At 36.9% G+C, this 16659-nt stretch overlaps 2 protein-coding genes across 2 annotated transcripts; both read right to left on the reverse strand.

The window, feature by feature from the left end:
* Positions 1–9956: 9956 nt before the first annotated feature.
* ATC70_005724 (uncharacterized protein) lies at positions 9957–10478 on the reverse strand (the record flags this gene model as incomplete). The annotated part of the gene is made up of 1 exon (XM_064825008.1): positions 9957–10478. The coding sequence occupies one exon, from the start codon at positions 10476–10478 to the stop codon at positions 9957–9959; it is 522 nt and encodes a 173-aa protein (XP_064680385.1).
* Positions 10479–14463: 3985 nt separating this feature from the next.
* Positions 14464–16135, reverse strand: SSA2_2 (Hsp70 chaperone; the record flags this gene model as incomplete). Its single annotated transcript, XM_064825009.1, has 5 exons — positions 14464–14730; positions 14797–14984; positions 15053–15083; positions 15149–15477; positions 15535–16135. The coding sequence occupies 5 exons, from the start codon at positions 16133–16135 to the stop codon at positions 14464–14466; spliced, it is 1416 nt and encodes a 471-aa protein (XP_064680386.1).
* Positions 16136–16659: the final 524 nt, after the last annotated feature.

Genomic DNA, 16659 nt, shown 5'->3' on the forward strand with positions numbered 1-16659 from the left:
ACAAATATAACATCAAAGATGTTCAAAACAGCTCGTTGTTGTTGCAACAGAATTGCATACATGAGCAATGTGCTGCATGGTAATAGTCGAATGTAAAGTAACGCAAACACGCACAACTGCAAAAGCAACAGTGGTATAAGTTTGCACTACAACATAATGACTAATGTTGTCCCATGTGAAGCCACAGAGGCAACAAAACCCGCAAAAGAAGAAGAAACCGCAACAAAACAAACATCATGAATGCATTATCATGAGAAAGAAAGCAATAATATAAACGTTCAAAGAAGTTTTATATCATTGCGACCAGAAGAACGAAGATACTTACTATCACCAGAGATAGATCAGATAATGAGCATGCACCAAAGACAGTAGATCAGGAAAGACCAGTTTAGCAGAAGCCGCAGCAGCAACACCAGCACCATAGAGAAACCAAAGAACAAACGCCACCAGAAGAGACCAGACAAAGACCAAGCAAGTTCATTATAGCTTACCACCAAAACAGGTAGGCGAGATAACACGCAATCACTAGATATAGGCCAGATAACGAGCATGCACCAAAGACAGTAGACCAGGGAAGACCAGATTAACAGCAGCGGCAGCAGCAGCAACACCAGCACCGTAGAAAAACCAAAAAACGAACGACACCAGAGACCAGAAAAAAACCAAAGAAGTAACCGTCAGACATGGTAAACCAAAGAAGCAGACAGTAGAGATAGGATAGAAGTAATGGCAGCAGCACCCACTTCAAACAGACAAAAAAAATTATCAAAACCTAATAGACAAACTCAATTAATGTAAAATTCTACACCTTCCAATAATCGTAATCAAATGGTACTTACTATATTCCACTTCAAAGAAGCAGTAACAAGTACTTATAACAGTACATGGCCGTGTTATCAGAAGCTAAAGTGTTATTTTCAATCAAGAGGTTTCCAAAACCACCATGGTTTTGATACTAAACGCGTTTTGCAAAAAGGGTAAAAAAAAAGAGCGGGGGGAATGGAAAAAATGAAAGGGTGCCCTACCCGACGTCATGGCCAGCAGATTTGGCCTCAGCCTTCTGCCGTGGCAGCCGCAGCTGTAGCACTTTAATTTGAAATTGTGCAGTAGGTATTTTCGTGTTCAAATTTGACTTGATTTCATATTCTTTAAAAGTTTTTGCTATATTTGACTATGAAAACTGTCGTTGTTATACTTTACTTTCTAATGCACATATAAAGAGTCAATAAACGCGCATTGAATGATGCTGGTTACATTCAGCTTTCAGACCGAAAATAATGAGTAATTTGAGAAAATATGAAAACCGGTTTTCTGCGAATATGTCAAAATTTAACATATGAAAATCTCATAAAAAGAGCTTCCGGTGTTGCATTCTATTCTTACGGTCAATTTGGTCTGATATGTATCATAGAAAAAATTTTCATTTTTGGGGTGAAAAACGCGATCGTTTGATTTTCGAGAATTTTCCTTTGCTAATACTCATAAAAAAACAAGGATATTTGTGGGTTTGCAATAACCCAAAAATTTTGAGATAAGGCATCAGTTAGTAAGGCGTACCAAAGGAGAGCCATTTGGCGTTATTCCTAGCGCTCAGAACGCTTTGTGGCATGAGTTATTCGTGCTTGAAAAGGACTAGTTTGCACAGAATTTGGCCTAAGAATAACGCGTAATAGTTTGTTTTGTAAAGTAAGTAGCTTAACGTTCTGCAAGATGACCTTGATGCTCGTCAATGCAGAGTATTCAATTTTTAAATCATAATCGCTTTTATTCTAATACTAGTGGGGCTTAGGTTTTTGTTTTTTAAAGGCGCTATTTCAGTATTAGTGTTAGTACTTCAGCATCAATTACCGGTATGTTATTACTATCTAGCCGATCCATCTAGCTACGCTCGATGACGGCGTCGCCCTGCTGGCTCTCACCGAAGACGTTTTAAATCAGAAGAGATAGTAAAACTCTGCTATAAAAGTACATTTTAAATAATGACTATATTAGGCATGAAGCTTGATTTAAACATCAGAACTTTGGAGGTACAAATCAATATTTTTTATGGAGCATTTACGTTTTATTATTATAAGCCTTCTGGTTTACTACATCCTCCGTCCGAGTCGCATTTTCTGGCGGCAGAACTGTGATACCATTCGCGGATGCTGCTCTTGAGATGGCGACACAGAGCTGGCCATGCGTTAACACAGGACTTTTATGAGATCTACAGCGATTTTTTTTAGAGGTTATCATTGCAAAAGACACCTATATAGGGAAAAACTCGCAAAAAAACCAAATAAAAAAGGATTCAAGCTAAGTGATTGTTCTTTTAAATTCATAATCCCTAATTAATCTGCATCACAATCATCATTGCCATCAACAGAAAGGCATTTTGGTCAGCCAGCAGCAATGCCGCCGCCAAAATCAATTCAAGCTCAGTTTATTTTTTCTGTTCAAGATTGGACAGATTTCGTCTTTTCACAACTTCTTTAATCTATTTTTTGGTATTCGACTATATAAACTGTGATGATTACCCTACGCTCTTTAATACACTCTTGGAGCACTTTTCAAGGCGCTTCCAATGATGTCAAGTAAAATAGATGTTTTGACTGAATTTAATGAGCAATTCCAAAAAAATCTGAAATAAGGTTTTGGGCCAAAATGTCCAAATTTTGCATATAAAGACCTCATAAAAATGGTTTCAAAAGTTGCTTTGGGATGAGACAAACATTTTAACTTAACGAGACGTTTGAACGTAGGTTGGTTTCCACCGAAGCGAAGCGTAGGTCAGGAAACCACCCGAAGTGCTGAATGGCTCGTATACCATAGTAAAAGTCTTCATTTTCAAGCTGAAAAATGTGATCGTTTGGTTTTCGATGAAAATCATGAGGTACCCCTCATGCTTTTTGATCGATTTTTGACCATGTTTTTTTGGGTCTTCAAAAAGTCAAGTAAAGGTGTCAGAAAGTTACTACTACTAAAGTGCAATTGTTTGGCGTTATTCTGGTGGCTCGAAAAGGTCTACATGTCAAGATATAAAGGCATGAAAGCAATCAAATTTGGTTATGTTTATGCTTTATAGCTTTTATTTACACTTTATGAACCACATCTCGGGTAGCTGAAATTTTCTGGAAGGGTAGTTGCGCAGTCTGTGCAATTTTTAATTCGAATAGAAGGCATATTGATTTTGTCAAAGCTAATTCATGCAAATTTTGATGTGTTATGTTGCTGGTAATAAGCTTATTAACAATTGAAATAAAAGCTTGAAATTGCTGCTTACTAATATATACTATGGTTTTGCATATTCTCTTCGCTACAATCAAGCCCTCATATAGATCAATGTTTACCAAGTGTTGGATTAGACGCATAACTACCTTGGCCTTGCACTTTTGATTTGCTACGGTATACCCCCCTATATCTCAATGCTACCTAATATTTGATTAGATTCTTTACACCTTTGCTTCGCTAAGGTAAACCTTCTCTATAAATCAATGTCATCAAGTGCTAAGTTAGATGCATTGTTATGTTCTTGGTGGAGAAGCTAAGCCCCTCCACCAAACCCCCTCCCCATTGCCGGCTTCGCCGGTGGTTATGCTCACCTTTGTTCTGGCTTTCAATACTATCAAATTTTTAAAGGATACGATTGGCTTGCCTACTTTTTTTCATAGTTTTCCAGTATATATATTTTAGATTAGTGATCTGTAGTACATAAAGTATCTGTAGCTAGTATCACGGATATAAGCATGTGTCTTATAGCGTGGATCATAAAGTGCACATCTGAAGCAACAAGCTCATATTGAATTAATCTTGGTGCCTATCCAGTTATGGTAAACATCCGTAGTCAATGTCGGAATACAAGTATAAGTCTATAGCGCCATTCATGTCCGTGGTGCCATCTATAGCCTATATCTTATATAGCCTATATCTTATAGTACTAGTAGCGTCTCTGAAGTCCATATCTTCTTACAGTATAAATCGATATCGTACATCTAATCCAGTGTACATATAGTTTATATCTAAATCTGGTAACTGGACGAACTGTCGGAATGCAGATCATAGTGGATGTATTCCACAGGTACAATTCTTTCCCAGTTGTCATGGATTGATAGACGATGAGCTTGTAAAACCAGTTCAAAATGATAATGGAAATGAGAAACCGAATATGCTATTTAAACACCAAGCCTTTACATTTTGGCTTCGCTACGGTAAAACCACCTTTAAAATCGCTGTTATCATGTATTGGGCCAGATGCTTGAATACTATTTTGGTATTGCACCTTCGCCTCCCTAGATAAAACCTTATATAAATTAATGCTAACAAAAGTTGGATTAAATGCTGGACTGTAATGGCCATTCACCTTCGTTTGACTACGGTATAACCCCCTCAAGGCCAATGATACCAACAAGTGTTGCCTTGAAACAACATATCACGCAATCCATAGCCAAATAGCAAACAAGAAATCACTTGATCAGATACGCTATGTTCTTGGAAGAAGAGCCTTTAATCTTTGATTAACTACGATGGCGCTTTTGTGTTCATATTTTCCAGTATCCGATATATGAAACCTCCGTGGTGCTATACCATACCATGGCCTAGAGCTTACCTTGATAGTAGTTGAATGCACGTTTATACAGTACAACTCCAAAAGAATTCACTCTGAATTTGCTAGCCAGCAACCAGCAATACTCATATTACCGGAATAGTTTAAAGAACCTTCTGCCATTACATTTTAACTAAATTATTTTCCGTTATTGGGAATAGTCAATTCGATCAAATCAATTTCAAACTTTTCAATTCATTACATTCTTACCCACGAAAATGTGATATATTTAAAAGAAACCACAATTTGACAATACTAAGATTTTCTCACCATATATAAGAATTCAATGTTAGTTAAATATCAGACGTGAGACCATCAGCGTCTTTATATAAAGAAGTGTGGCCCAGACGTGAGCTTTCGGCGTCAGTATAAAAGAAGCAAGCTCCCCCCCTTTTTTTTTCATTGGCAGGTGTCAGGTACACACAGACTTTGTGTGTAACTTTTTTTAATTTAGTATAAATATCAACTTAGTTTGCAAAACAATAAAGATCATCTTATATCTCAATTCTATTCTTTTATATACATTTATCTAAGTCTACTCTAAAACTATACCTATACACACGACACAGGTGCACACAGACTTTGTTAGTAACTTTTATAGTTAATATGAATATCAAAAATAATAAAGGTTATTTTTTTTTCTCACTTATACTGCTGAGACATATACATTTATCTAAATCTGTTACTTATACTCACAACACCATTAAATAAAAAAACACTTTGTAACATTCTATGCGGAAACTTTTTGATAATCTTACATTTATCTGCCAGTAACTTTTAAACGAATCAGCTCTAGTACACATTCAAAATAACATTCATATATTACGAACTGTTCAACAACGCGATGGCATAGTAAAAGCGAATATAGTACCACAAAGTTTCGAGAACCTAATTCCACTACAGTAGCAGTTTATGAAGATTATTATCTGCAGTCTGATTGGATTATTTTGTATATTTCACACGGTCATCAAGCGATTGAGAAACAGTATCTAATGAATATTGTGGCAAACATTGTATCGTATAGTATTAAAAGACAATTTTTCATGTATGTTATCTTTTTACTATCTCATGCCGTGCAACAGATAGCATCCTATTAATGAAATTAAACAGTATGGGCCCGCTTCTGCAACAAAGGCAACATAATAATGTGTGCTACTCTTTGGGGTATTCAATGCATGCATCTCTAATAAACTCAGTAAATTTGTAAGCCATGTCTTTCTACGTGTTGTAATCACATATAATCCAGTCCAGCCTTTCATAGTATTGATCTATACGAGGGCTTGATTGTTGCGAAGCGAATATGCAAAATCGTAGTATCTTAGTAGTAAATTCGATTTCTCTCCTTCTTTATTAATAATGGATTGTTTAAAACCTACATTTATAGCTGTGTTTATTACTGTTAATGATTTGGAATGTCTACGGCGACAGCCCGCAGGGTGACACCGTCGTCAAGTGTAGTGATATTGCATCTAATTCAACACCTGTTAATATTAGTCCTAATCGATTTTACCGTAGCCAAGCAAAGGTGTACAACCATAGTGTTCAAGCAGCAAATTCGGGTTCTCATTTGCATTGTTAATAATAAGCTTACCAGCAACATAGGGCATCAAAATTCGTATGAATTAGTCTTACAAAATCAATATGTCTCCTGTTGAAATTACAAGCTGCACAGGTTGCAGAACTGCCCTTCCAGACGGCTTTAGCTACTAAAGATGTGGTTCATGCTGTGTAAATAAAAGCTATAAAGCATAAACATAACCAAATTGGACAGTTTCCAAGCCTTCATATCTTGACATGTAGACATTTCTGAGCCACCGGAATAACGCTAAACAATTGCACTTGAGTAGTAGTAACTTTCTGACACCTTTGCTCAACTTTTTGAAAACCTAAAAAATATGGCCAAAAATCAACCAAAAAGCATGAGGTACCCCTCATGGTTTTTTACGAAAATCAAAGGATCGCATTTTCCGCCTTGAAAATAAAGACTTTTACTATGGCATATATCAAATCAAAATGTTTCTCTCGATCCATAGCAACCTCTGAAACCACTGTTATGAGGCTTTCATATACAAAATATGGCTATTTTTGCTAAAAACCTCATTTCAGATTTTATTGAATTGCTCAATAGTTTCAATCAAAACACTTATTACAGTTAGCACCATCGGAAGCGCCTTGAAAAGTACCTCAAGAATGTATTAGGAAGCGTAGGGTGATTATCACAGTTCATATAGTCGAATACCAAAAGATAGATTAAAGAAGTCGAAAAAAGGCGAAATCTGTCCAATCTTGAGCAGAAAAAAATAAGCTGAGGTTGAATTAATTTTGGCGGCGGCATTGCTGATGGCTGACCTAAATGCTTTTCTGTTGATGATAATGATGATTGCGATGTTGATAAAATGGGGATCATGGAATTGAAAGGGTAATTGCTTAACCCAAACACTTTTTTGGGTGCTTTTGTTACAAGCGAGCCTATTGCAATGTCAACATCTCAAAAAAGTCGTTGTAGATCTTACACAAGTCCTTTATTTACTTATGACCAGCTTTATGTCGCCATCTTATTAAGAGCATCAGCAGCAGTGAATGATATGACAGTTCTATTATCAAAAAATGGCATTTGTGATATACAAATACTGCATAAAATTTGAATTTCTTTCGCATTGTCCCAATAATAGGCTTTGTTTAATATCAACGTAAGCAAAAAGGATACTAACGGAGATACCTCCTCTCCTTCTCCTGGCTCTGATACAACCTTTCTGTTACTAACTAACAATAAATTGTTTAAAATCTACTTGATATACCAAAATGTTATAATGTCTGATTTAAAACGGCTTCGATGAGAGCCCGCAGGGCGACGCCGACATCGAGCGTAGCGAGATGAATGTGCAAGTAATAAATACTGGAAGCCTTGAACATAAAAGCGTCGTAGTAGCAAATTAGAGACTGCAAGCCCTTGTCCCAAGAACACACTGCATCTAATTTTAATGATGTTATACCTGCTATACTTAGCTGTGGATTAAGTGATTTGTGGTGTCAAGGCAACATTTGCTAACCTTGACCTTAAACAGGTATAATAACCCTAAGGAAGCAGACGTGAAAAGCCATAATAAAGCAGTAAATTTGGTTTCTTATTTTCATTTGATGCAATTCACACCATAATCCATTATATTACACCTAATACAACCCATCAACATCCCATCGGTTTTTACATACACTACTAAACGCACATCAAACTACAGTCTACACGCACATCAAGACCCAACAAATAGTCAACTAGTAGGATGACTATTACTGAAACAATACCATTTAATTCAATGACATACAAGAACGGTTACAATTACACTTAACTGTAGATTATCTACACATATCATTTACAAAAATCTACTGGATCATCACACTTGTCTTTACACCTCAGGATTTGACATTATTCACAAAGATATAAATGGGACCACACAATTCATTTAATAAAGGATCGTCTTAATTTTGCACAGAATGATAAACTGATAATTTACTGATACATTCATTTGTATGACTTTAGTTATCTAGCACCGTGTTGAATATATCAGCTTGTAGCTCATAAAATTTATATTTTTCAGCAAATTTATAAAGAAAACGTACATCTGGTACTTGAAACCCTTACATTATGATGGATCTAATGTAGAGCTATTGAATGGTCTTTGTTTTGTGCGAATCCGGTTAGTATTTGTCGAGGTATGTTCAAAAAATGCTAGCATGCAAAATCATTGATTTTGCTTCAAAATCTGCCTGTGATAGCAAGCAAAAAATCTGGTGACCTTTTTTTGGTCAGGACAATATTGTCAATATTTCATGATAGAGTTATGCCAGAGCTTCAAGCAATAGCTCATTCGGTAGGATATGTTCTGGTCTACAATGATTAGTAATGCTTAACAATATGTTTTGATGACAGATAGTAATTAATCTTTAGAAAGCAGTCAAAAAATCGCAAAAACAATTGTACCAAATATTTGGTGAACAATGTACACCAGACACTTGATATAAATACCATTGTATTTTGCTTTGAATTCTCTACAAGTTTCATATAAGTTTGAAGGGGTGTTTACTTTCAAGAATCAAATAGTTTTAGGTCGATAGATTTAGAAAGCTCATGGACCATCATCCAGAACAATAAAGATTCAATCTCCGTTTAGCCTTCGCATGTGTACTGATGTATCATTTCTAAACCGGATCTCCAAATGCGTAGAAACAAGCAGTTCAAGCACCGGTCACATCAGATCATAGACTTTGACATGAAACAGGATTCAGTTACGATCCATATCATGGCATGTTCAGGATAATGGATTGGATTTATTATCCTATCACCCAAATCAACCTATCTAATACCTTATCCTCGCATCAAATTCCTCAATTCAAATAGTATATAAACCCTCGTATTTTCAATGTAATAAACGATATTCTTTACCTGATTAATTTCATACTCTTTTATAAATAATTTATTTCTGATAAATCATTGCTTTATTTTTTTTTATAAAATCCCTTAAACCCGATTTCACTGCACATCTGTTTATAAACCATGCTTGTAACATACATTTCTTCCAAGCAGTCATATAACTATGTAATTAAATATCCTTCCTTGATGTTCCCCCATTCTTCTTCTACATCTATTATTTCGTTGGCCGTCGCACGGCAATAATAGGCACCACAAGCTCAATTTCACAAATCTGTATCCTCTCTAGTTTTGTTTTCCATCAAATGTATTCCTACGCCAAAACGTCCAACAAAGGTTTGTATCTTCAAAGTACAATAACTGCGCCTATTCTTTAGAAATTAGCTTTCGTACAATGCGGAACTTCAGAGACATTAGACAGAGCTGTAATCTACTTACTTACTTCACAAAACAAACTACTATGCCTTATTCTTAGGCCAAATTCTGTGCAAACTATTTTAGGGGAAAAACTGCCTCGTTCGTTTAAAATTTTGTCTTTCTGCATTAGTTTTTAGTCATTTCTTTGGATACAAAGTCGAGATATATATCGCTTGAATGAGAGAAAGTAGTGCTATCTATACATAATCATGAATTTTTCAAAAACTAAAATCGAATGATTTTATTGTTTAAAAAATAAATATAAAAGAATGTACATTTTATTATAAAATCATTAATAGTGAGTTGAACCACCTTTGCTCTTGATGACAGCCTTGATTTGGGCAGGCATACTATCAATATATTTTTGGCACTCTTTTTTTGTTATTTTGTGCCATTCTATGTTAATACGCCGCTTTAGTTCTTCTTTTGTAGAGGGTCTAGTGGAACACTTACCAAAACGAAGCTTTAGGAGATGCCATACATGTTCAATGGGACTAAGATCGGCACTTTGGGTTGGACAATTCATATTTTTGTCTAGGTTGAACCATTGTCGGTGAACCATCGCTTAGTAATGTTCGAGATATGTGGTGTTGCTTTGTCTTGTTGAAATCGCACATCAGAAAGTGTCTTCCCAAAGTGCTCAAGAGTGTCGTCCAATGATGTCTTCAGAATATCGACATACAAGCCCGAGTTTATTGAGCCTTCGATAATGGTAGTACCATAACCTAGTCCCTCCGCTGTTATGCAACTCCAGAACATGACTCTATTGTTATTTCCCTGCATCTGAGACTTGACTTGATACGGCTGCATGATTCGGCCACCATTCGTCCAGTAAAACGAATTACCATCTAAGCCCCAAATGTTTACTTTTGTTTCATCCGGAAACACTGAACAACGCCAAACAGCAATAGTAAGATGCCTATGCTTTTTAGCCCACGCCAATCGAAGCCGCTTGTTTGTCCTGCTAACAAAATTGATCTTTGCGTTTCTTCGAGATTTAAGACCATTTCTTCTCAATGACTTGCGGATGCCACTAATTGACATATCTTGACCCATCAATCTTAAACTTTCCTGCGCTGCTCCGGGACTATCTAAATTACCTGATTGAAGTCCTCTTGACACTAGGGATATAGTTTTAGCACCAATTTTTTTCGGTCTTCCGCCAACAGGTATAGCTAAGTCTGTTATGTCAAAATACAATGTAAAATTGAATCTGCCAAATTACACTTTTATTGAGAATGCATCCCAAGGATGCATTTATATACTTTTCATTATGCTAGGGTTTACAGCATGATGATGAACTATAATACAAATAGGTTTACTATCTACCCAACAATTGATTTGTAAATCATGATAATCATGATTTACCCAAAGGACCTAAGAATAGCCTAAAACCTTTAGTGTGAGACCTTGCTATGACATTTGATATAACAAAGTCAGGGCAATAGAGTTTTCTGAGCCTTGTGAGAGTACAGTTACCGACTCCTGGATACATATATTCTATCTTTAAGAACGAAAGACCACGTTGGAGCAAAGATTGGAGAGTGTTGCGTAAATCTTGTGTTAAACGAGCAGGCATAATGAAAGTTCTGAAAAAAATAAGAAAGCAAAGAATAAAGAAAAAACTAGCTTCTTTTATATTTTTAAAATGCTCCTCGGGTATTAAATATTCTGAGCATACCGCAGGTAGTTTTTTAGATCTCTTCGATACGTTTATTGGAAGTAAAGATATCAACTATTTTATATCATCTAGAATTACCCACCTAACATTTTTGACACTTCTCACTTTGGTTGGTTATACTGGGATTAAATATATAGTCCAACCATAAGTTTTTTATGTTGCTGTAATTCCTGTTAGCTGTTCTGTCGAACGCAGTATGGAAGGGATTTTTTTCTGAGCTTTGGCAATATACTGAGTAAATGTCAAGATTATTTGAACGAACGGGACAGTTTTTCCCCCCTACAGTAGTCCTTTTCAAGCACGAATAACTCATGCCACAAAGCGTTCTGAGCGCTAGGAATAACGCCAAATGGCTCTCCCTTGGTACGCCTTACTAACTGATGCCTTATCTCAAAATTTTTGGGTTATTGCAAACCCACAAATATCCTTGTTTTTTTATGAGTATTAGCAAAGGAAAATTCTCGAAAATCAAACGATCGCGTTTTTCACCCCAAAAATGAAAATTTTTTCTATGATACATATCAGACCAAATTGACCGTAAGAATAGAATGCAGCACCGGAAGCTTTTTTTTATGAGATTTTCATATGTTAAATTTTGACATATTCGCAGAAAACCGGTTTTCATATTTTCAAAATTACTCATTATTTTCGGTCTGAAAGCTGAATGTAACCAGCATCATTCAATGCGCGTTCATTGACTCTTTATATGTGCATTAGAAAGTAAAGTATAACAACGACAGTTTTCATAGTCAAATTTAGCAAAAACGTTTAAAGAATGTGAAATCAAGTCAAATTTGAACACGAAAATACCTACTGCAAAATTTCAAATTAAAGTGCTACAGCTGTGGCTGCCACGGCAGAAGGCTGAGACCAAATCTGCTGGCCGTGACGTCGGGTAGGGTGCCCCTTCATTTTTTCCATTCCCCCGCTTTTTTTTACCCTTTTTGCAAAACGCGTCTAGTATCAAAACCATGTTGGTTTTGGAAACCTCTTGATTGAAAATAACACTTTAGCTTCTGATAACACGGTCATGTACTGTTATAAGTACTTGTTACTGCTTCTTTGAAGTGGAATATAGTAAGTGCCATTTGATAACGAGCATTGGAAGGTGTAGAATTTTACATTAATTGAGTTTGTCTATTAAGCTTTGATAATTTTTTTTTTGCCTGTTTGAAGTGGGTGCTGCTGCCATTACTTCTATCCTATCTCTACTGTCTGCTTCTTTGGTTTACCATGTCTGACGGTTACTTCTTTGATTTTTTTCTGGTCTCTGGTGTCGTTCGTTTCTTGGTTTTTCTACGGTGCTGGTGTTGCTGCTGCTGCCGCTGCTGCTGCTGCTGCCGCTGCTGTTAATCTGGTTTTCCATGGTCTACTGTCTTTGGTGCATGCTCGTTATCTGGCCTATATTTAGTGATTGCGTGTTATCTCGCCTACCTGTTGTGGTGGTAAGCTATAATGAACTTGCTTGGTCTTTGTCTGGTCTCTTCTGGTGGCGTTTGTTCTTTGATTTTTATGGTACTGGTGTTGCTGCTGCGGCTTCTGCTAAACTGGTCTTTCCTGATCTACTGCCTTTGGTGCATGCTCATTATCTGATCTATCTCTGGTGGTAGTAAGTATCTTCGTTCTTCTGGTCGCAATGATATAAAACTTCTTTGAACGTTTGTATTATTGCTTCCTTTCTCATGATAATGCATTCATGATGTTTGTTTTGTTGCGGTTTCTTCTTCTTTTGCGGGTTTTGTTGCCTCTGTGGCTTCACATGGGACAACATTAGTCATTATGTTGTAGTGCAAACTTATACCACTGTTGCTTTTGCAGTTGTGCGTGTTTGCGTTACTTTACATTCGACTATTACCATGCAGCACATTGCTCATGTATGCAATTCTGTTGCAACAACAACGAGCTGTTTTGAACATCTTTGATGTTATATTTGTGATATGCTTTTCTTTGACTCACTTTGTGTGAGTATCCCTTTTTTTTGCCTACGTACTATTATATTCCTATAGCAATATGTTCTTTTCTTCTTTCTTTTATTATTTTTATGTTTCTTTGAAGCATACCTTTTTTACGTTGTGGTGGATGTGCCTATCACTGAAGCTCAACAAGACTCTATCCGAGGCTAGGAAGTAGATAGGCTGCCTCCACTTGGTTATCGCTACTTACTTTAGTGATGATTGAGAGTCTCAACGCCAGAATCTAAAGCTAGGTGGTGTAAGTAAGGCATGCTCTAGCACCTGAGGGAAATTTGATGATAGCAACAGCTATATTGCTATATATAGCGGAGCTTAAAATTTTGCCTCACATCAAAACAGGGGGAAACCCTCGCAAAATTTTTTTTAGGTCAGCGGAGTTTTCAAACAATCTGATTGGCTGGAGGATTGAAGCCGAGATAGACTATATTAATAAAAATCAATTGGTTGCCAACTGAATGTATTAGCAAAATAAAAAGCATAAAGCCTCTATTTTATATAGCGATTTGTAAATCATCATGATTCTGAAATATGAGTAGAGAACTGGAGTAATTTATTCAAGGTCGATGATAAGAGAAGAGCATTCTAATGTGCATATGAGAGAAGAATGTTGTTTTAAATTAAAAAATACAGCTTTGACATCTTACTACTGCGAATATTGTTGACATAACATCAATCACATATCATGTTTCTCGTTCCCTTTGACGATAGCTCTACTATAAATCCATCAATTCCCGTTTTGAAGTCGTAGTAGTTAAAGTGAACTAGACTAGATTCCCATCATAAACAAAGCCCAAAATAAATGTCATCTCGATTAAACCATGCTACCATTATTAGCAGATAAGCATGCATAATAATAGTATTAGCATGATGATAGCAAGGGCTAAATGCTCTAAAACTAAGAGATGACAGATACTAAAGTAAATTTCAAGGGTATTGTAATGTGTTGTAACATAAATATACCTAAAAGGGATACAGGCTCAACAATAAAGAGCTACTCTTTACGCATGACTCAAAAACCATATATTGAGATACCGTTCTTGATCCGTCAGATCAACAGCTAAATGACCCAACAAAAATATATAAAATAATGGAATCAATGACAACTACTAAACTGCTGCCAGATAAGAGATATAAACCAAATAATATAAATAGAGACGTAGAATATACATTTTATTGCACATTATCCTAATTTCAAATAAAGAAGAGTTTTAACAGTATTCTACTTACTTTTTTAACCCCTTTTTACTGTAGTATTTAACCGCATGCTTATGCATGTCGCCTACTAAGAAAGTAAGACTTCTAAACAATCAGCTACTACAAATTATTGTCGTATTTAAAAAAGCATCAAGTTTATTGATCTATTGAGCCTATTGTTTTATCGCTTTGTCTAGAAAATGCTCTTTCTTCTAAATCCAGGGATGCCTTCTGCAAAAAAATTGGCTACCACAGCTAGCAATGCCAATGCCAGTGAGGCATACCACATGGAAGTATAGCTCTTTTGGATGTCTACAACCTTGCCTCCTATAAAGCTCGCAAGGAATGCGGCCACTTGATGCCCACAAAAGCTAACAGATGTCAAGGTACCCAAGAACTTATGCCCAAAGACATCACCAATAAATTTAGTGGTAACAGGCACTGTCGACAGCCATAGGAACTATTGCATTATTATTATTATTAGTAAAAAAAAATCACACAACTGATCTAATTATAAACAGTTTACCCCAAAAAGACATGAGAATATGATTGCTGTTGTCTCTGTTGTCGGAAGGAATACAAAAATGGCAATGAGAATGGCCCGAAGCAGATATACAAGAGTGAGCGTGATGCGTGGACTGATGAAGCCAGTGATGTAGCCAGCGCCTATGGATCCGATCATGGAACCAGCACCCAGGATGGATATGGTCCAAGCTACGTATTCAATGCAATTGCAATGTTAGATGTGTTGTACTTCATATTATCTGATTGACTTGACTTACCAGCTATAGAAGGATCGACGCCTTGGTCTTGCTATAAACATCAAGATAGAGCAGTTAAAGATATGCTGATGGCAGTGAAATGGATATTCTATTTACCAGATATGCTGGGAAATGTGTTGCAAGAAATGTAACGTGAAAACCGCACACTGAGAAACCCAACGTGATCATCAAGAATGTGGGGGAAGTCAATGCCTCTTTCAGTGCGGATTTAATGTCTACAGGTTCCTTTTGTTGCAGGGTAGTATCATCGAAGTCGGTATGCTTTTGTGATTCTAAATGTTGCTCTTGTCCTTTTTCTGTGAATGTTTCATCAATGCCATGTTTCTCAGAATCGTATGCAATTGTTGATTTGGAAGGGGCTGGAGATAGAGGTGTGATTGTTTTTAAAAAGTATGCCAAAGGCGCAATTGCACCCATGAAAATACCTAATTGAACATGTACGGTAAGTCATAGAGCCACCCAACAGAAGCACGTCTACTCACCAAACACAATGAACGAGAGTCTCCAGCCGATGGTAACCACCATTACTCTAGCTACTGGCAGGAACACAACTTGACCTAGGCTGCCAAAACTAGAGACCAGACCAAATGCAATGGCTTGCTCTTTGGATTTCTGTGCGAATCGTTGACCGATAGATGCCAACACAATAGGGAACGAATTTCCACCTGATGCGAAGCCTGTAACAATGCCATAAGCAAATATGAATAAACCAGACGACACTGGCGATGCATACACGATCAGCAACCCCACAGCATAGAGCACACAGGAAGCAAAGATGGACTTGCCAAATCCAAACTTTCGCTCAGCAAAATACACCAGAAACGGCTGTGAGAATCCCCAAAAGAGCTGAAAGACGCCAGCAGCTAACGAGAATGTGGATCTATCCCAACCAGTGTCTGATGTTACAGGCACAAGAAACACACCGATGGTCTGTCGAATGCCAAACGATGCAAACAAGACCACAGCGCCTGCAATGCATGACATTAGTCTTGATCTCTGCAATCTGTCTCTGAGGGATTCCTTCTCATTGATGGATAAGACGGTAGGTGAGCTTTCTGTGGTGTTTGCCGGTGCCTCCTCCATGTTTGTAAATGTTGAGTCGAGAAAAAAGAAGCGTGGGGAAATGACAACGGATTCTGCAAATTTTTATTGAGCAAGATGGAGTCATATTGCGCATTTTTTAGAGTAGCAACCTTAATCCTTACACAAACAGGGATCAATAGGTTTATTTCTACAAATACGGCAGTGAGTAAATTCTTATGATTTGACATTCAAGCATTGTGTACCCCGAGAGTCTACAAATTTTCTCAGGCTCCTTTGTTTTATTTGCCTTGCGGATGCACATGGAGATTCTTGATTGTAATACATAAATCCAATGTTTACTGCTCTCGAATTAGTATAGGCAATACCGGAAAATAGGCCATCACATCTACAAAAACGATTTCTAGATAGCATACTCTAGATTACTTGCGGTAGGCTACGATTGCTGATTGAATGACCTTTGATACCAAATCATGAATGGTTAAACATGCGCTCCTGGTCAAAAAGCCCGCTTTGTATAACAACGTCTTCCAGAGGCCCATTGACATTGTGCATGTTGATCCACT

This window comes from Mucor velutinosus (assembly GCF_035048745.1).
Source record: "Mucor velutinosus strain NIH1002 chromosome Unknown tig00001544, whole genome shotgun sequence".
Classification (NCBI taxonomy): domain Eukaryota; kingdom Fungi; phylum Mucoromycota; class Mucoromycetes; order Mucorales; family Mucoraceae; genus Mucor; species Mucor velutinosus.